Source organism: Siniperca chuatsi, linkage group LG4, assembly GCF_020085105.1.
Source record: "Siniperca chuatsi isolate FFG_IHB_CAS linkage group LG4, ASM2008510v1, whole genome shotgun sequence".
Classification (NCBI taxonomy): domain Eukaryota; kingdom Metazoa; phylum Chordata; class Actinopteri; order Centrarchiformes; family Sinipercidae; genus Siniperca; species Siniperca chuatsi.
Window position 1 is genome coordinate 19,455,804 of NC_058045.1, and position 24,980 is coordinate 19,480,783.

The window sequence follows — 24,980 nt, forward strand, 5'->3', positions numbered from 1 at the left end:
GGGAACAGAGGAAGACGTGCTGGAGGAAGGACCATCATGGGAGGACAAACCCCTACACGGGATGTACCACCGGAACATAACTGAAGTGGCTGATATCAAGAAGTCCTACCAATGGCTAGAGCGGGCTGGACTGAAGGACAGCACAGAGGTACTCATCATGGCTGCACAGGAGCAGGCCCTGAGCACCAGAGCAATAGAGGCCCAGATCTACCACACCAGACAAGACCCAAGGTGTAGGCTGTGCAAAGAGGCCCCTGAGACAATCCAGCACATAACTGCAGGGTGAAAGATGCTGGCAGGAAAAGCATACATGGAGCGCCATAACCAAGTAGCTGGCATAGTGTACAGGAACATCTGCACTGAGTATGGACTGGAAACCCAGAGGTCAAAGTGGGAAACACCTCCAAAGGTGGTAGAGAATGACCGAGCCAAGATCCTGTGGGACTTCCAGATCCAGACTGACAGAATGGTAATGGCGAACCAACCTGACATCGTGGTGGTTGACAAACAGCAGAGGAAAGCCGTTGTGGTTGACGTGGCGATACCAAGCGATGGCAACATCAGGAAAAAGGAACATGAGAAACTAGAGAAGTACCAAGGGCTCAAAGAAGAGCTGGAGAAGGCCTGGAAGGTGAAGGCAACAGTGGTGCCCGTGGTCATCGGAGCACTCGGGGCAGTGACCCCCAAACTGGAGGAGTGGCTACAGCAGATCCCTGGAAGAACACCAGACATCTCGGTCCAGAAGAGTGCAGTACTGGGAACAGCAAAGATACTGCGCAGAACCCTCACGCTCCCAGGCCTCTGGTAGAGGACCCGAGCTTGAAGGATGAGACCACCCGCGGAGGGTAACTTTCAGAATCAGAAATACTTAGAAGTATAGTACCAGTATATATATATATATATTTAATATGTACAACTTTCTAATAACATTACCTTTATGAAGTGTTTATAAGCTTATTTATTCATTCTTGATAAATCATTTACTAATGCTCTACTTTTTAGATTAGTTATAAGACACTGATAAGAACAACTTTTGGGTTGCCAGGTTGTGAAAATCCTTTTGGCTGGTACTTTATCCTCCTCCATCAAGACATTGTATTTTTAGGTAACTCTTAAGTTCATAAGGTAGACCACACTTTGTCGAAAAGAGCTGCAGAGTGTCCGGACCTAAATCCATATTTTAACAGTTTATTAACATTTACAACTGTATACTCACTGGATTGTTGTATAAACTCTTTATTAATGTTTTATTGCATATGACTTACTAACTTTTGCTGATGGCATATTAGAAATTGAGAAACCCATGAGCATTTATTTTGATAATTTACCAAAATTTATAACTGGCAACCCTAAAGTTGTTCATATTAATTGCCTATAAATTAGCTATAAATAATTAGTAAACCATTTATTAACAATTAAGTTACAATTTATAAATCTGCATGCACATACAAAAAAGAAGAAAATCAAACATACAGTAATCAATACAGATGATATATTACCTGTATAGCAAAAACAGTTTGCGCATCTAAGTATAAGTATAATGGTCTGATCAGTTTTCCCGCAACACACTTGATCAAAGATCAAAGTGTCCACCAGATGGCAGATACGCTGAGTTCTACCCCGTTACAGCCCTGTTTCTAATAGCTTGTCAACCTGAGAGAATAGTGTATAACAGCAGGGAATGTCAGAGTCTCGGCTGCCCCTTTAAACTCTGCAGGATCTCTGAGTGTCCTGGCTGTGATTTCAAGACTCTGAACCAGTGTGGGGCTTTTCAATGCAGTTGGATATCCACATTCCGTGATTGCAGCACAGCCCCAGGAAACAAAGCACTGAGAGAAGCCGGGGGCAGGGGTGAATGATATTCAGGGAATATTTTGTACAAATATACTGAGGGACTACTGCTGCAAAGCCAAGCTTAGCTTTTCGGTTTCTTTTTCTCTTTTTTTTTCAGATACTGTAAACTTCAAAGAGCCTATTTTTGAATCTGATATAAGAGGTGTAACTCCTGAGGGATTTGTTTTTGCACTGTCAACTTAGGTTTCATAGCTCTGTAGAATTCAGTGCTCCTTTTATCTGACAGCCTCCCAAGTGTCTCTTGTCTTTGCTTTTCACTACTGTCTCTTCTCTGCACAGGTGCCCTCCAGGCCACATGACCAAAGAGAGCTCCTTGGGCAAAGTGTGTGTCTACACGCTGTGTGCCAGCCGGCCCTGCCGCCACGGCACCTGTGTGGCTCATTCTCCGTCCCGCTACTCATGCCACTGCAGCGAGGGCTACCGGGGACGCCACTGTGAGGTGACGCTCGCCATGTTCCACAACGAGGACAGCAACAGCCTCAGTCTCAGCTCCATGTTCGCCATCAGCATCTGTGTCATGGCCTTTCTAGGTAGCTATATCGACTATGTCCTCTTCTACCTGTGGTAACCCAATGCTACCATCATCTCCCCTCATGTATTTTAATCTATTTTACATGTTTTTGTCTGCCAATTTGTCTCTTTTTCATCTGTGATACATTGATTTTCATCTTTGTGTATTCTTATTTTTGTTTGTTCTCATCTCCATGATATGATTCTTGCATGTTTGGTTTTATCTGTAACATCCACTGTTTTATTTGTTTTCCACCCCTGTTTGGTTCTGTGAAATCTACATACACATATCTTGTAGCCTTATTGAACTCCTGAGTTGCACCAGGATGTGATTTCTCCATTGGAGGTTGGCGGAAACAAATACTTGCACTGGAACAGAAGCAGGGAGGAAAACATTGTATGTCTTAATTTGTGATTCACGGGGAAGCTGTTAAAGTCCCCAGAGAATCGGGGAGTTTCTTTATGTGTTTTTCTATATTTCTCATCACTTCTGCGTCCCCTGTCTCTTTCAATGTTACGCTCTGACTTCAGAAGTCAATTTCACTCTCAGCCTTACTTTTTATCTGTCCAACTTATTTTATATCCCACCATCCACTCATTTTACTCCCTTGATGTCTTTTTCTTTTGCCTTTCCTTCCACATTTCTGTTTCCCAAGTCACCATAAATGTGTCTATATTGTGCACTTTAGTGCTATGTACACTGTTTGGAGCTGTAATCAGGGATCACTTACATCAAGAAAAAAACCCAAAGTACATACGGTTTTTATTGTCTCTTCTTTAACCAGGTTCATTCTAGGTTCATTCTAGGCTAAAGGTTAGATTTAGGTTAAGGTCTGTCATAAAGTTTATTTATCAGAATCACTCTTATTCTTAAGGTTAGGCGGTTAAACTGAATTATAATCAAGGGATTGTAGGTTAAAGGGATAGTTTGGATTTGACTACATGGTTTGATTACATGGACATACATAGGGCAAGATTCCTGAAGTCAGAGATCTGACAGCGAGTGGCATGCAATTAAAAAAGAACAGTAGCAAACAGGTTAATCTACAAAAAACATTTTGTGCCTAAATACAAAATTAAACCACATTTTAACCATTCACAACAGCAACAGCGTCTTTGTGTTTCCTCTCAAAATTTTCAATTTGGAGACACTGTTTTGTTCATTGTGTATTTTAAAATGTGAAAGCATGCTAGCTGGAGAATACTGTACCAGCTTGTTATTTACATCCTATGGTAAAAAACAGTATGTCTTTAAAATAAAAGCCCCGCGCCCCCCCTCCCCCCATGCGGGGAAAGTTTCATTAATGTTAAATGGTAAGATTGTTACTAAAAAAAGAAATATATATTAACAATGTTTAAATTACACATTTAAACTTATTTATGATTTTTTTAGCAGAATTTCTTTGTTGATATTCTTACCGTCCTGTATCTCCAAAATGTCAACTTTCAAGACTAAAAAGCCTTGTTTTAAGCTTGCTAACAAAGCGAATTTGAGATATTAGTTCATTTGTAATGTAACTATATACTATTTATTTTTAAAAGTTAAAAAGTTTAAAGTTAAAACAGAAAAAATAACTTCCTCTGAATGGCTATAATGTAATACAATTCCAGAAAGTTGTAAAAATCTTTAGCCCGCAATGTTAGAATGTTTTAGCTAATATTGTAATTGCCTCTTAAACTAGTGACCATTTACATTACATCTGGGCATTACACTAGTGTGAGCCTAAGGTTTGGAGCTCTGGTGGTCAGGAGTTCTACAGATATTTAATGTTTGTTGAACTATTTGAGACATTTTAAAAATAATAATTTATGACACATCTTGTGACTAAACATAAAACTAACCACAGTCTCACAGCACATTTGTACATTGTGTTGTGGGGGGAAAATCTGGCATTAAACAATTCAAACTGATAAATAAGACAAAAATGAAATCACCAGATTAAGATATTTCTCTGCATCAAATTTAATTCAATTCAGGGTCTTTGAATATCTGACCTTGATTTTGTTTTATTTGCAAAACGTTTCATGACATTCAGTATTTAAAGTCAGCAAGACAGAGGTTCAAAGGAAGTAAGGGCCGCTGGGCCATTTGGGTTCATAGGCAGGTATAGTTGTGTATCTGTTTAAAAATGAAAAGTAATTTTGTATTGGCGCATTATGTGACCAAGTGGAAGCATATACAAAGTGAAAAATAGAGAGCCTGTTTAAAAGGCAAGGGTTACAACCAACTACTATTTTGAATAATTGAAAAATCTTCCATTATTATATCTCAATTAATTAATTAATCATTTAGTGTTTGAAAATAGTGAAAAATGCCCATCAAAATGTTCCAGAGCCTTAGATGACATCTTCAGTGTGTTTCAGATCAACAGTCCAAAACCTAAAGATATTCAATTTACAGTGTTGTTGTTTTTTTAAAACAGAGAAAAGTTGAAATGAACCAAGGACTGTTTACTATTTTGCTCAAAAAATTACTGAAATGATTAATCGGTTATCAAAATTGTTAATTCTCTGTTGACCGACTAATCGCTTAATCGGCTGTTTCAGCTCTAGACTCGAACCAGCAAAGTGCTGATGACAAAGTGCTGCCATTGTTGATGGTGTCATGAGCTGTGTTAAAATCTAATGGGATCAAGATGCAATATCCATCCACATCTGCTGCCAGCCGGGCCTTTTTAAATGTATATGCATTGATATCTCTATACAAAACACCACACTTGTCAAAAAAGATGAACTATCCCTTTAATTCATTGTTAAGCCTGAGGAAAGGGATGAGTTAACTGTGTTGGTTTTAGGCATTGCAGCTAAGGAAATGTGATTTTTCTGGTCCCCACAATGATAGAAGGATGTGTGTGTGTTTGTTAGTGGCTTGCATGTTGCACTCACTACCCCTCTGTAGGGCCACATCACTGTTTATGAGTCTCTCTGTCAGAGACAGGCTTATAAAACGCTTGGGCAATTCAATACACTGTCCCTGCCTCTATAACTGACTCAACATTCCCTCCAGGGCAAGTGGCTAGTATTGGGACATCATTTATTCTGACACTTGAGAATTGAACGTATAAAGCAGTCTTCAATAGTTGATAATGAATTCAAAGATGATGGCCTTGGCATCATTCATGAAAATTCATGTGTTGCTTGCATGCTAACTACAAGAAGGTGCAGTCCATTTGAAGTAGCTGATAAGACATTTATATTCAAGGCTCAAACTTTCCTCTCAACATGAATCACCGACTGTTCGTCAGTATAATTCAGATTGGAAAGAGCTGTGTTTGATGACTGTTATTACATCTTCACGCCTTGAAAAAATAATAAAAATAAGCTAAACCACACTTTCTCACAAACTTAAAGCAAAAAGAAGAACCTTTTACCCCATGATCAACAGTCCTGACTGTAGAAATAAAATGAATCCAGTGGTCGGGTTTAATGAACAGCTGGTTATACAGTATGTAGTTGTTTAATGATGACCCTCATCGCCACAGGAACCACTACCATAAATACACATTCACACTCGCAGCACTAAGCAAGACTAAGCTGGGTTCTAAATTAAAGGGGGACTCCTACTCTGTCTCAACGTGCATTAAAAGTTAAAATGATCATCCATTATTAAGGTTTACATAAGCCACCACAGACCGACCAGAATGTGAGCGTGTGCTATTGACAGAGCCAGATGAGCTGATGTCTGACCAAGCCTCATTTGTCCAGCATCAAATCTGACATTCTCGTTTTGAAGAATGGAAGAAATTAGCTTCCCATATGGGCTCTTGGTGCCAAGCGATCGTGTAAAGTGCCTGTTCTTTTTATTCCCTGAAAGATTTATAAATAAATGATTTTTTTCAACTCTTCCCCATCTCTCACCTGTCTCATTTCCTTCTGCTCGTTCATCAGTTTTCTTTCCCCCTAACCCTCCGCTGATGTTTCATCTACCACTGCTCATTTTTCTCATTATCCTCAGACAGTGAAAGGGTTAAGTGTTTTGATCAAGCTCTGTTGTAGTTGTTTACTCGACACTCATTCATAATGCACAGTCCTGCCCAGGCTAACATCATTATACCCTGTTCATAGTAACGGTTAGAGGGCAAAGAGGCAGCAGCATTATGGATTGATGAGTGACAGCGATGTTTGTTCTCCACCCTGAGTGATATTGATCTCACTGGAATGCACACACACAAGCACATCTCTGGGCAGTAGTGGCTGCAGGTGTAGGGGTAAGGTTTTTCATCGTCTGTGTGTGTGGGTGTGTAGAGAGGTTGGGCTTCAGCTCCTCCTCCCTACGTATTGAACTCCTCCCCTGTAGAGATGTGTTGAATATCAGCTGGCCTGCAGGCAGCACCTCGGAGCAGGTAGGCTACTTCTGGAGGTGAGAAGGAGGGCCGGCGCCTCATCGAGATTCTGGTGTTTTCTGAGCGGGCGCTCCGGCACAGCGGTCAGCTGATCGATACCGTTCTCCCTGGGCCGAAGCGAGGCGAGGGAAGCTTACAATCTCTGTTTCTCTATCTGATATGAGAGCAGCATAAAAATAGAAAAGTGTAGCAGCTGAGGTGTTAAAGATGTTCCAGGCAGTGAATAAATAGAGATGATGATTTTTAATTGAGATAACATTTTTTTTTTTTTAGCAAAACATTAGCTCTCTGGGAGTTGTTTTTCTCTCTTTGTTTATGCATACCTGCCTGTTAGTGTGACCCCAAAGAGCCGTCGGTGCATTATTCTCTTTTGAAGCAATTACTTTAAAAATCCAAACTAATGTGATTACCTTGCATTTCTCAGATGATTTCCAATTAAACTGATACTTAGCACGCACAATATAAACTCTTCTAGTTGAAATGGATCCCATCTAGCATGAGAGATTAAAGCCGAGGCCAGACTGAGGCCAGAGAGGGACTGAAATATAGCAACAGTGAGAGACTTAATGAGTGAGAAGAAGAGGAAAGACAGAGGGAAGTTCCAATACAGAGACAAAAAAATGAATTATGTGAGGTGAAAATGAAAGAGAGTGAACCCAGTAAAAACAGATAGCTAGGAAGGGAGAAAAGAGAAAGAAGGATGGCAGATTGGAGAAAAATATTGGTTGAGATTAATGGACTTTAAAGGTCAGTCCAGCATGTTGTATAATTCAGCACACAATAGCTGTGATTGATGTGTATGCTTTAGGACCTTTCCTGCTCGGCTCCCGCAGCATTCCTCTCCGTGTTTAGCCGAATCACTGTGGCTCTGAGTTTAACCTGGGAGGAGTGCAAATTCAGTTAATAGGTTTGTAAGGAACCGCGGTCTTTGATAAGACAGAAAACAGAGAGGCAACATCAACGGGGATAGGTGAAAAGGTGGTGCCTCTGTTTCCATGCATGTGCCATTAGTGAGTCTTAACTGTGCAGTCGGTGCAGGACAAAAAGTGATAGAAAATCCTTTACAGTTAAAGAGATAATATATATATATATATATATATATATATATATATATATATATATATATATATATATATATATATATATATATATGGCTTTATATATATATATATTTATATATATATATATATATATGGCTGTACAGTGCCGTGTTGACTAGTATTTCAGTTCACGTTGTCAATTTCATTTCCATCCAAAGATGTGTTTTTCTGCTCAGAATCTCATTTTAATTACGTGAGCGTGCTCCCGCTGTGTTAACCTGCTCTCTGGCACCCCTCAGTGTTGATGCTGGGCCTGTTTCTCTACTCCTGCTGGAGGAGACACAAGGGCCTGAAGGAGGGTGTGTACCATGTGTCTGCGCACCACGGCGAGTGGGAGGACATCCGAGAAAATGTGCTCAACTACGACGAAGAAGGTGGAGGGGAGCAGGACCAGGTGAACATATACACATGCTCGCATTGAGACAGGAAGGGAAAGTAAATAGAGCACTAAACTCGGCTATCGCACTTTAGTCTCATTTCCGTTTCTGTGTAGGCTATTTTAAATGCCACCATGCTACATTTCTGGACTTTTTAAAAGGATAAAAGAATACAAATAAAACAGGACAGACGCTAAACGAGCAAACAGTAACATTTGATATAGAGCGGTGTTGGATGAAAGCCAAATATCAATTCCCCGGAGGTCGAGGAATGTGAGTCAATTAGCTGAAATTAAACAAGTAGACACCAATAGCTGTTAATGCCTGTTTTAATAGTGCTGGTAATAGCGCAGCCCCCCTCACGCAATCAGATAATTAATTACTTGGCTAATCAATGATGCTGTTGTTGCCAACATTTCTTCATAGTGGATCTTCGCCTTAGTCTGAGGAACAGGTTCTTTTGTTAGCAGAGGCATTAGCTGAGCTACACTGCTCTGAGCACAGATTGGTGTCATGTGGCAATGTTGTTTTTCATTATCTCTTAAATTCCAAAAAAGATTACACGGGGGGGTAAAAACGTCTCTTTTCTCCTCTTCTGTCCTTCTTTCTTTCCCCGCCTTTCTCTCTGTTGCTCTTTCAGAATGCCTTTAATATGGTGGAGCTGCAGCGCTCCCTCCAGCCCAGCCCGGCACAGTCACTCCGGTACAGCTATCCACAAAGCATCATCTCCTACCCGCAGACTAAGCTTCCCCAGGACGACAACAAGAAGGGGGGGTCTAACGGGAATGGCAGCGCAGCTATCGCCCTGCGTCTGGCCATTCCCCCGTCAGAGACAGAAACCCTGCCTTCCCCTCTGACCTTCCGCCGCTCCCAGAAAACCCTCTCCTTCTCCAGCCAGGACTTGGCCCGCTACCTGTGTGAGGTAATCAGGGACATGGAGCACCCGGAGGAGCTCGGCACCATGACCACACCGCGCCGTCCCTCCGGAAAGGAGCGCGGCCTAGCAGCGGTGCGCTCCCTCAGCTCCCTCAATGCATCTCAGGGTTCAGAAGTTAGGCTTCAGGAAGCCCAGAGCACCCGGCTGGACAGGTTCAAAACCCTCCGAGCCGTGGTTAGCGATTTGAGAGGAGACTCCAAGACTCCGGAGGGCCAGAGAGACAAACTGAAGGAGAGCAGAGGGCAGCTGAACTGTGAGAAGAGCGGGTGAGGCTGCACTGGGAGAAACAGAGAAGCAACACCAATCAGAGGGTGTTGGTGGAATTCCAAAGGGAGATAATTAAATGTGAAATACTCTGAGACTGGGAGGTTGCCCAGGGTCTATGTGAAGTCTGCCATAAATGTATTGTATTGATGAAACTTTGAACATTTACGTTCTTTGATATAAAAGATGTTTACCAATGAATGATCAGATGTGATGTATTGTTTACTTGGCATTGCACTGTACAGTATTTACTCCACAGAAAGCACTTTTCGGAAGCGCCCTGTGTCAAAAGTATTCATGTCATAAAACTCATAAGCGTAATGTCTGCAAGTAAGACGGCAAATGAGTTTCCTGTGAGAGAACTGGATCCTTTTTGCTGTTAATGACTCATGAAATCGTTTATGTGACAAAATGATTTTGTTTCATTTGTATTATCTATTTCCTTTTAAATAAATGATTATCTTTGATAAAATAATAATAATATTTCGAGCTTGATCTTGTTCAAACGCCAGTTCATAACAGTGTTCGTCAAATTTCTCGTTTTTGAAGTTCCAAGTCAACTTTCATCATCAAATGGTGATCAGGCCGGGTTTTTTTTAGGGGGGGTGCTCAGCAGACACAAAGTAAAGCAAGACGTCTTTCTTATCACCCACACATGAATAATCCTTATGTGTATTTTCCAGAGTATCTGTCTTCCTTTATTCCTGGTGATTAGGATGACACCATTCATGACTAAGAAATAAACTGGAGCAGCTGTTCTTGTCTTACTCTGCAATTACCAGCAAGTCTCTGATGAGAAGAGCAAAGTCAATTTCAGGATTAATCATTCACGTCCAGAGCCTGTAGCCTTCTGACCTGAGCTTCTCGGAGTCTCCAGTATGAACTCAAAAGCGTGGGGGTCCCAGCAGGTCGCCCTACACCATACTTAATTATTCGGCATTACTGGAGTTAAACAGCTGTGACACTGGAGCGAGCCGCTGGGGAAGCACAGAGCTGCTTGTGTGCAGCTCTGTGCTTCTTGATAGTCTAGATGTCTGTATCGGGCCCATCTACTATACACCTACATAATGCATCAAACTAGGACATATGAGAGGCAAAGAGGATGGTTTCAACTCCCTGTAGCTTTTAAGGAGCTTCACATGTATCCATTTTGTATTCATGAGTCTTGGTGTATCTCAGACATGAAATACCTGATCTCTCTGTGTGAGCTCAAGGATCATCACTACATTCATGCTACAGTACATCTGCTTTTCTATATGGTTATTGATGTTATTACTAAATCATCTATGTGTGATTCAGCCTTGTTCAATCATAATCTCTGAGATAAGTGTGTTGCATGAATGCACACTGCCACCTATTGGCAAGCTACTGGCATCACAATTGATGCAAACAACAGCTCAGTACTTGAGATTTACAGTTTATCTCTGCAGTAAACACAAGTGGGATTTCCAGTGGGATCTTAAGGATCCTTGAATGAGTTCATGGTAGTTTCTGGCATCACGAATTAGAATTAAGCTCTAACATTATTACATTTATTTAAAGTTGTCCAAGTAGTGTATGCATGATGAGTGTAAATTTAAAATGCAAATGTCACATATTGCAATATTTTCTACTTATTTACAGTGTAAACAGTTACATAATAGTCTAAATTTGAATTATAAACAAAAATAAAGTTGTAAATGGGGCTCCGACTCTGCATGCATATGTTTCCAGATCTTTGGCATCATAAATGTTGTGAGTCTTCAGTTTGAAATTCCAGGATTCATGACCCTGAACCCCCAACTGCTCCAGTGGAGCTGCTCAGTAGACAATAGATCAAACTGTGGTTATACAGCTTAGGTGTGACTGTGAGCAGGATGTTCTTAAAAACTAGAGCATTGCTCTCAGCAAAAGTACCCTGATTAGATAAAAGATAAGATGAGAAACACCCCTCCATTATTTATTTATTTAAACGGATGTAATTTACCTTTCGGCCTTTAGAGGACACTGTCAGCCCATAAGCAGCAGCAGCATGGTAGACAGGAGCAAACTGTTAGAGCAACTGAGGGGCAATTACGAAGGCAAAGCCTGAATAGATGAGTGGAGAAACATCACTGAATGGTTTGATTAAAACAAAATTGATATGAATCACATGCTATAGCTTTCACAGTCACCAGAGTTTGGACCAACATGTTGGACAGCACTCTCCACTACACCATCATCAAGTCATCATCACCAGTGGCGGAAGAAACGTTCAGATCCTTTACTGAAGTAAAGCTACCAAAATCTCACTGTAAACATAAAGTGCTGCATTCAGCACTAGTAGAAGTACAGAAGTGCGATGAGCAAAATGTACTTAAAGTATTAAAAAAGTATTCACTGTAGAAAAATGGTCCCTGTGATTATTATATATAAGATTATTAGACTGTTAATTCTGATGCATTGATGCATGAGTAGCATTTAACTGTTGTAGCTGGTTGGGGGGGAGCTATGTGTAACTACTTTGTATATACTGTTAGGTAGTTTAGTTCAGTGGTTCACAACCCAGGGGTCAGGCAAGGGTCACAAGATGGATCTGAGGGGTCATGAGATGAGTAATAGGGGAGGAAAGAAGAAAAAACAAAGTTCTGCTTCAGAAAGTTGTATTCATCTTTGCTTTTGTTGTAAATTATTGGATAATTTTACCTTATTGGGTCTCGAACAGTTATTTAAATGAAACCATCTGCAAAGTTTAGAGGGGAAATGTCTCTTTGGTGGAACTCAGACTTCTGAAACATGACAAGGAGCCCAAAAAGAGTTTTTTGTCGAGGTTTAATACATAACAATGCATTCTGCTCCATTAGATCATCTTCAGTTAAAATATTTACTAGTAAAATGAACTAGTTCCTATAGCTTTCAGATAAATGTAGTGAAGTAAAACGTATTTCCCTCTGAAATGATGGAGAAGTATAAAGTAACACAAGCCAGAAATACTCAAGTAAGGTCCAAGTACCTAAAAAAATGTACTAAAAAACAATACTAGTAAATGTTCTTGCCACCACTGTTAAATAACACATGAGGGCATATGTTGTTTATTCTTACTTTAGAGTTCAGAGACTTCGAGCACTGAAGCTGTTGTGGAGGCTCACAGTGACCCAACACCTCACCAAGACATTATATTGGTTTTTGGTATCAGTTTTTGTAGCGTTTACTGCTGTTCCCACAAACCTGAAACCCTGAAATGAGCAAAGCTGTCACATCATGTCTGTGATCATTAGATAACAATTTTAAAGCCAGATTCAGCAGAATGACAACAGTATGAGGCAATATTTACTCAGGGACTATCAGGATGATACACTGTGTCTGTGTCCTCTTATGCTACAGGATACATTTCTGATGAGATCTCAGTACAGAAGGCAGGGGTGGGGGAAGGTGGTGGTGGTGGTGGTGGGGCTGAGTCTGGAGGCGGAGCAACACAGTGGCACAGTGTTTGATGTGACAGCTGGAGATTGTAAGAATGAGGAGTGACACAGAGCTCCAGCATCCTCAGCCTCGGCCGGTCATCCAGTCAGACTGTCAGTCAGTCGCTCTCTGAGATTCCAGCTCTGTTTACTCTTGTGTTATTAACGCGTGTGAGTGTGTGTATCTGTGTGTGTCCGTGTTTATCCTCAGGCAATAGATCTGGGAGAAGTGACAGTGTGGCGTGGCCCTCTGTCAGTCGCCCAGTAAAGTGGCATGCGTGTCAACTCTCCTGACAGACGCGCTCATCCTGCTGGCCAGCGATGGCGGCTGCAAATGTGGGACATGCCTTGTGACAGAGCGACACAGCCTACACGATAACTTGGCGTGCAGACAGGACACGAGCAGTCAAGTTTGATGTGAGGGGGTGACCGCTGAGGGCCCGGGCTCTCAGAGGATGAGTGAAAGCTGCAGTGATCTCTGCACAGCTGGAGACGCAGCAACTATGCTACACCTCACTTACACTTCTTTTGTTCCTAAATGGCTGTAAGAGAAACCTGTTTTTGTCAGAGATGGGCTGGCTGGTTCTTAAATGTGCCACGTGTAACATGTTAGCATCACTAAATCTTTACCAAACTCATTCTGGGACATTGTTAACAAACAAAACAATCACTGAGAAGATTAGTAGCCTGTATACACCTCCACACTGTATTTTAAGTTATAATCTTTAACATTTCAGTACTGGTTGATTTGGTGACTGGTGGTGACAGCAAATGCGGTTTAAAAAAATGCTGTAAATGACTTATCTTGGTGCATTTTTGATGAATTGTTATCAGCGAACCTGTGACAAATACATTGCATTTCCTGTGACTGCTTCACAATAAAAGCAACCCCGTGTTTCGTCAGTTAAACACTTTTAATGTGAATTAGCAGCAATTAAAACAGCTCTGATACAGCTGTGGGAGAGTGAACAGTAAACAGTGAGGCTGCAATGAGATAAAATTAGGAACAGTAATGCTGGATTACATGCTGCATCATTTTCTGTGAACCCCTCGTGCGAATCCGGAAATGGCCGACTCCGCCACTACCAATGAAAGCTAAAGAGAGATAATTACTAAATGTAAATACATTAGATGGGTATTGCTGAAAACAATGCCGACCATAAATAGTATAAAAAATGGGTTTTGACATAATGAAATATTTAAGTTTTAGAAATTTAACATTGGGCTGAATCTTGTGGATTGCTTTATAGTAGGCTACAAGAAGTAAACCACTAATCTTACATGCAATGGGAATTCAAACACTCAGAGATTCTCAAAAGGCCAGATGGCAGATGGAGGGAAAATGGCAAATAAAAAAAAAATTCAAACATGTTTGCCCTCCTCAGGACATCTCATAGGAAGCAGACACATTGGGATAAACTAACACTAGCAGGTTACAGATAGAAATTACTGGTCCTCTTGAAAAACATAACAAATTACATAATAAAAGGGGATTGTGCTAAATGTGATCACATAAAACAAAATTTTAATTAATAGTTTCAGGCAAAAATGTCCCCCTCAATTTGGATAATTGTGAGATCAAAGTTAAACTAGCTACACTACTAAGGGACTGTCCACAAATTATAGGGGGAGGGTTATTTTTTCTTTTTGCTGAGGGGAGGTTAGTCTGACTTTTTTGGGAGAGTAGAGAAGGTTCTTTATGTTTTCTGATATCCCAGATTTACATTTCAGTGTTTTTTTGCCCCCGTCACATCATCATAACAAAAAGTTAAAAAAGTGAATTGTGTCATCTAAAGATGGCTTAATATATTATAATTGAAGTTCAGCCTTTTGTTGTGTTGTGTGTTATAATTTCCGCATTACTGCCTATTGTGAAAATGCTTATTAGATATTATAAGGTTTGAATTAGATAACACCATCTTAAATTCTTTATGTTTTATCTTTTTTAGGTATTATTGTTGGAACAAGTTGTACCAGCGCAGCATTATATTTTAGAGGTATTAGTGGGAGTGGGTCGCAATTTTTTTTCTAAGTCAAAGGTGGGGTCCAAATAAAGCTTAATAATGCTGGAAATATAAGAGTTAACCACCCCTCCCCATCCAAGTAATTTTTGTATAGTTCCCTAAATCTGCTACTTCAGCTAGTAAATGGACCTTGTGGTAAGATTTTTTTCTCCACTGCAGTTTCTAAGGTCGAGAACAGAATTTGAACCTCAGCTTTTAAGCCAATGTGGGAAGAAAAAGTCCTATAACTGCTCCAGAAAAAAAAAATGGAGATTTTAACATCTACAATTCCATGACAACTGGGCAAACTCCATTAGCTGACAAAGATCATGTGATATGATGGACAGCTCCAGAAAAGCTACTAAATGGACCAGCTGTTGCTGAGAGGTTTGTTACCAAGGTCAAGAATTAAGTTTGATCCTCAGTGATAGATGTAATTTTTGGATTTCCAAACTATCAGGAGTCTGATTTGTTTCACACCATCCCATCATGCTGTTCTTGTCCTCCGCCCACAGATGGCACTCTTTGCCACACCTGAGGTTTGACTCACGCCACTGATCTGTGCTCACATCAAGATCCTCAGGTTTCTTTTCAAACTCTGACAGTTAGATACTTCATCCCCCCCGTGTGGTTCACTCTGCTCTGCAAGGATGCACCACACCACCTCCCAGAAATGCGCTGGCCGCAGTTTATCGTTGACTATATTGGGAGCATTTAATGGCACAGTCGTGATGGATTATTTGAGCAGTTGATTTATCGATCACTGTCCTCAGCTAAGCTGTGAATACTCAAATAGTTACCAATCACTTCAAGAAATCACCTTCCCACGCGGCCTTTCTTTTCGAAAGTTGTAAATGGTTTTCGTTCCGCGCCACAGGTGACTTTGAGACAATAATTGATTGAATATTTGTGGGGAATTACATAACAACAACTGAACCTGTGAGGTGTTCTTGTGTTGGAAGTAGTTGTTTGAGGCTGTCAAGGACTTTATGCATCCATCACTGAAGAAGAGGAGGATTGAGCAGAACAGCAGTGGTGGAGAGGAAGAAGGGAGAAGCAAAGGGCGCCGGACAGATGGGCTTAGTGAGTGAATCATTGACAGGGGCCTGCTAACCGATGCTGGTTGCATCGATAGCTCAAAGCCTGCGTGATAAATTACTGCAGACAAACAATGCTGAGTAAGCAAATGGGCTTTTAACAAAGCCAGGTGAAAATATTACAGCTTCTTTTCAGGGCTTCAGACATCATAATATAAGCTGTATTAATGTGCGCTTCATTTTTTTAGGTTTATGAATGCACACAGCCATGCAGTGGCAAAGCATAAAGCATAGCATTTTAATACTTATACCACATATATTTCTATCCTTAGCACAGCTTCAAAGGTATGCCACCTTGCATTTCACTGCACATATTATATGATGATGTGACAAATAAAACCTTTGAATCTTGAGATTTTGTAAAAAAAAAAAAAAAAAAAGATCTTTAGGTTTAATGTATTTTTTTTTCATTTTATAGATCTTTTCCATCTAAAAATATTATGTAAAGGCATAATATACCTGTGTGTCCAAATAACTGGTATCAAACTGATGCCAGTTATTAGAAAGTAGGATCTTTTAAGGGGTACATACTTAAAACCACATATATAAAGCTAGACTCGTGCACAGAGGTTGTAATTTACCTACTTTTTTTCTTTTACTGCAACATTACATGATAATAATAGTAATAATACTTAAGACTATATCAAACCCCATTTTTGATACTATTTATGCTTGGCATTTTTTCATTCAATGTATTTGCTTTCTGTAATTACCTTTCTATATAGTATATTTCATCGTTAGTGGCAGAGTTTGCTACTTCCGCCCTGGATTCCAATTGCCTACCTATGTATACTGTTGTATTTCTGACAAAGAAGCTGCTCAAGGAATGTTTGCTGCCCTCAGAACTCTGGGACTTGTAGTATTAAAGCACACTCGCTATCAGTAACCACGGGTGTTGCCAAATCAACCAGGACTGCAGTTTTTAAGGATTATTACTTTAACAAAAGAAAAATCTGAGAAAGCAGACAACTAATATCAAAATTCAAACTTCACTTTTCTTTCAAACTTATTCTGCGCAAACAGAGTAGCCTAGAAGATGTTAACACCTCCCTTTTCCAAAGTAATCTTCTCCCCTCTCTGTGTGTCTCCTTCTCTCCATTACTGCAGCCAGAACTCCACCAGGTGCTGCTGGAAACAATGGCTGGCCCATACAGGGATCAATGCCAGGCCACTGATGGGCTCTCATTCCTTCACCAGCAGACGTGATAAATGACATGGCCCATATGTTTCAGCAGCCTAGACTCTAGCTGCCAGCCTCCTTTGTCTCCACATCTAAAGGGAGTTATGCTGTGAAAAATGTAATGCGCACACACACACGCAAACAAAGCACACATAGACAAACACATACACGTTTTTGTCAAAAGCCAGGATATGCTGTATTGTGTATCTATGTTTAGACGAGAACTGATGACAAAGACTCACTAACTGGAGGCAAATCCCTATTGTTTATAATAATAGATTTTAGCAACTACAGAATGTGATCCTTTTGAAAATGTGTCTATGCTCTCTCTCCTCCTCCTCCGCACTTCTTTCTTCTCTTCTCCTTGGCAGCAGTAAATCCTGATGTCTATACAGGTAGCAGTGCTCTGGCCCCTGCCTGCCGTGTCCCAGGTGTCTTGTCAGCTGTCAGAGACGTCCAACAGCAGACAGGAATGGCATGACCAGTGGGCCGGGCCGTGTTGGACGGGTCAGCCGTCAGCGTTGCGGACAGACAGGCATGTGGCAGTGATCTCCCTGTGACAGGCTGTCAGAGCCACCAGAGAGCCACCAACCAGCACTCGGCCCCTGTCATCCCACCTGACTACAGACAAGAGTGGAAGCTCTGAATTCTCAACTTGGCACCCTGCTGCTGCTTCCTCTCCCATCGCTGTACAGTACATCCATTGTGGCTTCCAAATTCAGTCGGCTTCTTTTTCTGTGATATGCATTGGTGTATTGGCTGGCTCAGTAATAGTGTTGCTCCGTATTAGAAATTCCAATTGAATGTCGTGAAAGGGTGATTCAATTCAAGTGCTTTTACTTGCCTCACCTCTTGAAAATGTATAGCTTCAGGGCAGACATAGAGAAGCAGACAAGTCCTACAAGAGGAGGAGATGCAAACCTGTCAAATGACATAATTGCCGTTTTATAACAAGAGACATCTCTACAGCTTGTGATCCTTTACCCTGATGGGAGTGTTTGCTTGAGTGTGTGTATTTACCACAAACCACTCTCTGCTGCCCCTATTCTCTATGTCCCCATCTGACAGGTGACATTTGGAGCGGTTCAGGAGATGTATGTGCCATTTGTATCCACGGCAGGGTCAGAGCATGTTACATGACCTGCAGGACAGCGAGCTAGAGAAAAGATACTAATCTCGCCCAGGGATCAATATGGCACAGAAAGGCACTGATAATTGGCCGCTGTCAATCAATCAGCGCTGTGTTTGTGCAGCCATTAAACGTCTCTTTGTGGGAGGAGGAAGTACTGTAGGTAGGCTGAGATATAGGAAAACCTTGAAAAATAAAAGTGTGAAATTTTCTTCTAACTATTTATGATGTTAAAATCTACAGTGGAGGAAGAAGTATTCAGATCTTTTACTTAAGTAAGTATTGAAAATATCACATAAGCCGTGGTGGAAAGCAGCTAAGTACATTTACTCCAGTGCTGTACTCAAGTTCAGTTTTGAGGTATTTTACTTGAGTAATTCCATTTGATGCTACTCTATACTTCTACTCTATTACATTTGTTTTTAAGCTTTAGTAACTAGTTACTTTGCAGATTCATATTATTAAAAAAATCCAATCAACAAATAAATGTTGATGTATTATTATAGATAAAACTACCCAGCAGTATATAAAGTAGTTAAAATGATTCAAACCAGCTGCAACATCAAAGTGATGCTTATACATTAATGCATCAATAAATATAATCCAGTAATGAGTACTGCATAACGAGTGCTTTTGGTACTTTAAGTATATTTTGATGCTAATACTTTTGTACTTTTACTCAAGTAAAATTTTGAATGCAGGACTTTGACTTGTAAGAGTATTTCTTCACAATGGTTTTGTTACTTTTTAAAGTAAAAGATCTGAGTACTTCTTCCACCACTGCACATAAGTAAACATATAGTATTATTAGTAAAATGTACTTAGTATCAAAAGTACCCATAATGCAGAAAACATACCCCTGTATTAAACTATTTTATATTATTGGATTATTATTACTGATGCATAAATGTGTTGGTCAACACGGAGCTAATTTTAACGATTCATAATCATATTTTATAAGATGATAATATGCTTTATCTGTAAAATAACTAGTAACTTTAGCTGTCAGTTAAATGTAGTTGAATAAAAAGTACAAGCACAAGCACACCTCAAAAGTGTACTTAAGTACAGTACTATGAATAAATGATTGCTTTCCACCACTGAAAATCCAATATGTCTGTGGCTTGAAATTGCCTGAGCAGTTTTTATCTTTTGTTGGTATTAAGGAAATGTCTCCTCAGAGATACATGTTGTGAAATAGTTGGCTAAAAACATCACTGGTACAGTTAGAACCTACATTTTTAACACTTTGTATCATCCATAACTTGCAATGGAAATTTCACAATACAGTTACAGCATTGTTTCATGATTTGATAAACATGGTTTCTCACTGTTGGGTTTGGTGACATTGTGTAGGGCAAAACCTCAGTCGGGGGTTTTCATCACTAATTATCTGAGGAAAGATGGTGCATACACACTCTGCAATCATGAAGGCATTAGTAACATAAACAAGAGTATTTCCATAAACATGTCTGTGACAAGAATGATTGAACACCAGTCTGTTCGAGCTAGCATGTCTGACTGTGTTAATGTGTGGTATAGTTAGCTATGTCTGGACTGTTGGTGTACCACAGAGGATACACACATGTAGACCTGCACAAACAAAAATGCAAACGCACTTGGACATGCACACACACAGACACACACACACACACACAGTACACCAGAGGCGTAGACTACAAATGCATGTGATGTTCAGAGAGGAGGTGACATCAGAATATGCAAAAAAGACTTTGCCGCAGGCCAGAGATTTTTAATGATGAATCCATTCATTATAGAATAAGGTCATTATGCTTTTGTTGTCATGAAATGTACACATTCATCATCGGTCCACCCAGGACCGAGTCCATTGTCCCTCTTCTCGGGACGACCTTGAATGGAAAATTTATAAAGCAAAAAAAATAACAAACACACACAAAAAGACAAACACAGACACGCGCAAACATGCATACTAGTGCACACATTAACATCCCCAAGGAGAGCAAACATACTCACCATGAAATATTTTTCTAAACCACGCTCATTTCATCACACCGTTTATAAAGCAGGCGAGGAAATGCAACAAAATGATGCTTTTTTGTGTCTGTTGTTCAGCTTTTTTTATATCCTTACCAGAGACTAAACCAGATATATGAGCCTGTAATGAAACATTTTATGCTAATTGTATTTGTTTATGAGCAAATTAATGGCAGCCGTGCAAAACGGATGATGATGTGAGCACATACACAACATGATAGGATTCCTGAAGAATTCATTAGCTGTTTGCAGGTAATTAGAGGAAATAATTAAGGTGATTAGAGTGAGTCACATGCACACACACACACATACACTCAAACACTGGTACAGTATACATCAAAAGATCTCCCCTACCACCCTCCCTGGTTTTCTGCAACTCTTTGCGGAAAGTGCTGACAGTGCTGTCTAGAATAACCCAATCACTGAATACAGAGAGATTTTGATCCCTCTTTCTCCCCTCATCTTCTCCTTCTTTGTAGGTATCCTGTTTGCAAGGTCCCCCTCCAGTCACAAATCCCTCATACTGGGCTCGGCCACAATCTGACACATGCAGAGGTGGCATATTGGTGCACCAAAGATACAATCGAGTGGAGAAAACTGGCAACACAATGCAGGAGTGATAAATCAACAAGCTGGAGCTCCTCAATATAGACAGCACAGCATCACAGACAATAGCCTGTCGGCCATCTGAATAGCAGGGTGGTAATAAACATACACACCGCACACACACACACACACACACACACACACACACACACACACATATATATATATATATATATATATATATATATATATAAGCAGCAATCAGTCATGCACGTCCTTCTAAAATGCTAAAATCAAATCTTCATGTGTGTAGCAGGAGCTGTAACATGGAGGGTAAAACCTGCTGATTATCTGAGTGTAATAAGCAAGCAGCCTCTTTTCCAGTGTAATTGGTCTGCAGTGGATCTGCAGCCGAAGCTCGTTAGTGTCACAGCAGAAATAATCACGCAGTAAAAACCCCTCCTGTGACTGATCACCATATATCATACACATACACACTTACAGATGCATGAATGATTCCCTCATGCACGCACACACACAAGCTCTTGATAGGTGGAGCTTTAGTGTTATAATGCAGATTTGTGCATTAATGCAGGATCTAGAGAGTGAGCATAATAGGTTGCCATGTGAGTTGAAGGTGGTTTGATTTATTTGGATGAATCTATGTTGCCATTTTGTGTTACAAAATTGTTTAAAATGCCTGCTTTACTTCTATCATCTCAAGCCTAAAACACTGCAGAAGTGCCTGTGCAAATACAACTTTAAGTTTCATCTTTTTCCCACTGAAATATGAGTCTGATATACTGTATATGTGATCCTCTAAAACTGACTCAGTCAAATATCTTCAAATTCAAGGTTATGAGATTTAGTTGATGTATGACTTGACGCTGCCACGTTTTCCACCAAGACAAAGTTTTAACTTTAACTTTTCTCTTTTTTTAACTTCTCTTTCATATTCATATTCATTTCATTTCATTTCATTTCATATTCTTAGTGAAAAAAGGTTTGTTTATGAATATCATTTATATCTGTAAGGATAAAATCTGATGTATATGCCAGTCAGTTCATTGAGGTTTGAGAAATGCATCCCAGTAAGTTGAGGTAAATTATTTATTTTCCTTCTCTTCAAATGTAACCGCCTACATGTTAAACGAAAAGTCATATGCTCTATCTGGTTTGGCTGCAGAAACACCTATGTATGCTGCATCTGCATGTTGTTCTAGATATGGGAACAACGAGAAAAACCCTGCTCTGATTCCAGCCTTACAATTGCAGAAAATATCACTGAAGCCACTGATGTGCCTTAGAGAGAAATAGTTCTACACGAGCGCTCCTATGACAAGAAATACTGAGTAGATGACATTGGAGCTATTACAGTTAAAAGAGTGTAGACCCTTTCATTATTTAAGATGAAGGTGAAAGGCACTATGTGTGCGCGTGTGTGTATGTGTGTGTGAGTGTGTGTCTGTCTGTGTACGTGTGTGGGTGGTGACTGATGATCCTGATTTAGAAAGGGGACCCACACACCGTCTGAAACAGAATCAAACTCCGACACCCAGGTATACACCACCTGCACCAGAAGTCATTTAAATGTCCTCCTGGGCCATCGTAACATCAGGGAAATTCAATCACCCTGTCTGCTGTTGGAGGGGGGACAACGTTCTCTGAGATTACTTGCAAAGAAACTTAATAGCTAAGAGCATTAAATGCTGGTTGTTGCTAGCACTGCTGCCAATAGTGAATAAATGATTTTGGCAGAGTATACAGACAGGGAAATCAATACCAGAGGGTTTTGTGTGGCGTTGTGCTTCTGTATTCATGTAAACATGGGAAGTGGTTTTCTTCACACCTCAGAGTAAGATTACTTCTCACCGCTGGAGGCCTGCCCGGGTGCAGAAGAAGATGCAGCTCTCAGCTTGAGTCTGCCACCGGCAGGAAGGTGATATTTGGACATCGCCTATTCCAATACTACATATGCAAATATCAGGCAATTTTTTCACCCACGCCACATATCAGTGTAGGGGAAAAAAATCTCTGCTTTGATAAATGAGTGTTCAAGCAGAATAACTGTTGCACATTTAATAGCAGCTGCCTAGAAGGCTTGAAATTGTGTGATCAGTGATAAGCTAAAGCAATATTTCATGAAGTGTCTCTGTTATGCTTAGTCTAAGCTGCTGGCTCTTTTGCTCTTTTGCTGTCCCGTCCCCTGTTGTGACCCCTCTCTCCATATCTCCATCCAGACTTGCCAGTTAGGGGGCAAATGGAGCGACGGAGACGGGAGGCTGAGAGGAGGAGGAGGCAGCGGTGTGAGGGGGCTACTGCTCAGCCATAGTGACCGGGTGAAAAGGCAGTGCAGATGTAATTTGTCCTCAATGGCTGTTTGGGAAGAGTAATTGTGGTGACATTGGCGGGTCGATAGTATGGATTTTTTGTTTGGAGTGCCCTGTGTGTGTGGTGCTAAGGGGAGGCCAGGAAATATAACACTGTTGCTCAAATACAATAAAAATGGATCGAGGGCGTGGTGGTTGTTTGCAGAGCTGGTAGCCATCGTTTGGCTGTGGATGTCATACTGTAGCTGCTGTGGTTATCAAATACACCCTGTCGTTCTGCCCTATTAACACCAAATGTTTGAGGCTTCAAACAGGTCTTTCAAACAGGTTTAAATGCTGGAACAAAACCATCAGTTAAGACATGTTTTACTGGAGCAAATATATGTCCAAATAAACTATACAAAAGAGATGCTGTGTACTTCCCAGGAAACTATGACGTATTGATAATGATACATAGCACTCAAAAATGTCTGCAGCAGAAGTGTTTGGACATTAACGCTGCAGTATTTTGCTAATGTACAGGAAAATGTGGAGGTTTTGGTTGAATCGAAGGGGTTGGTTGGTTGACCCCTGTTCCGGTGATTGTACAGTGGCAGTAGGGGGTAAGGAAGAAGCCTCAGGGGAGGCCAGTGGACGCCAGCTCTGGTGCCCCAATCAACTCTAACATGATCAGGCAATGGTGTGTGAGCACAATGTGTTTTGTCCACCCAAAAAAATGTAATGAGGGAGAAGAAAAGGGGTTATGACACAGTAGAGAGACAGACACTGTCTGTGTGGCATTAGATGAAGCATCTTGGGGGGTGTAAGGTCAGCATGTACACTATTGTGCTTTTAGAAATGCTCACATAAACATGCACATGCATTTTTAAAACACCTGTTAAATTAACCTTTATTTAACCAGGTAAAAGCCTGTTTGAGATTAAAATCTGTTTTCCAAGAAAGAGCTGGCCAAGAAACGCATATGCATGCTAACTCTCACAACAATCAGTGACTATACTTCTGCAGGGTGATCTTGTGTGTGATCTGTCTGATGTATCTATGTTAAAAAGACTATAGCTCCTTGTTCCCTCCTCAGTGCCCTCTGCTAATCTTGAGGTGTCAAAAACACATATGCACACCTACAAATACACTTTTTCTGTGGCATTCATCCTGGAAAATTCTCTCCACCACGTTGATAATGAACAGTGTGTGTCCCGTCTTAATAAGACGCTTCCCACCAAGCCAGGACCACCTCGTTGAACACAGCCAGGCCAGCCCTGTCTGTGTCACCCCTGTCATCTCACATCAGATCCTGTTTCACTCCAAAGCGGTGCTCTTTGGGAAAAACCATTAACAGAGTCAACAGACACAAACAGGACCACATTTTGACACTCAGCCGCCGCCCTGACGTAACCGAGCACGACACTTGACGTGGGGAAAAGGTCACACGACTCGTCAAAGAGACAGGGGTGCCTCAGATGGAGGACGCGAGAACTCAAAAATGGACGCCTCCCGACGGTGATGATGGACACATGGCTGAAGCATGGCCTTCTGGGAGCGGTGGGAGGAGTGGGCGTCCTGCCAGGAACTGTCCCTTCCGGTTCCTCCAGCCCACTGACGAGTGGTGTCCACGCTGATCGCACATGATGAGGCTCACGCTAAGTAGGCAAATCAAATGTGGTTAAGTGTGGACAGTTTCACAGTAATCAGAGCAGGCATGATTGTTGTCGGTGCTTGCAAAAGTTTAGTAGATATTCACATGGTTGCTAATCAACCCTACTAAACACTGCTTAATAATCTATGTGCTTGACTCTAAAATGAAAGATAATGTGTTGCCATAAAATGATTAAGTTGCATTCATTGCTACATACATTACATTGTAGGAGCTTGTGTAAA

General features: G+C 40.8%; 1 protein-coding gene and 1 long non-coding RNA gene across 5 annotated transcripts in view; both read left to right on the forward strand.

Moving 5' to 3' along the window:
- The window catches only part of LOC122874305 (neural-cadherin-like), an 82,295-nt gene extending 72,435 nt beyond the window's left edge, over positions 1 to 9,860 (forward strand). For all 4 annotated transcript variants that reach the window (XM_044191972.1, XM_044191973.1, XM_044191974.1 and 1 more), the window contains exons 31-33: positions 2,134 to 2,384; positions 8,047 to 8,201; positions 8,825 to 9,860. In XM_044191972.1, the coding sequence (XP_044047907.1) occupies positions 2,134 to 2,384; positions 8,047 to 8,201; positions 8,825 to 9,391 (973 nt within the window). In that variant the 3' untranslated portion in view covers positions 9,392 to 9,860. The remainder of the gene's footprint in view (positions 1 to 2,133; positions 2,385 to 8,046; positions 8,202 to 8,824) is intronic.
- Positions 9,861 to 15,495: 5,635 nt separating this feature from the next.
- Positions 15,496 to 19,301, forward strand: LOC122874307. Its single transcript, XR_006377589.1, has 3 exons — positions 15,496 to 15,890; positions 17,012 to 17,202; positions 17,456 to 19,301. It is a non-coding gene; the product is annotated as an uncharacterized LOC122874307 (long non-coding RNA).
- Positions 19,302 to 24,980: the final 5,679 nt, after the last annotated feature.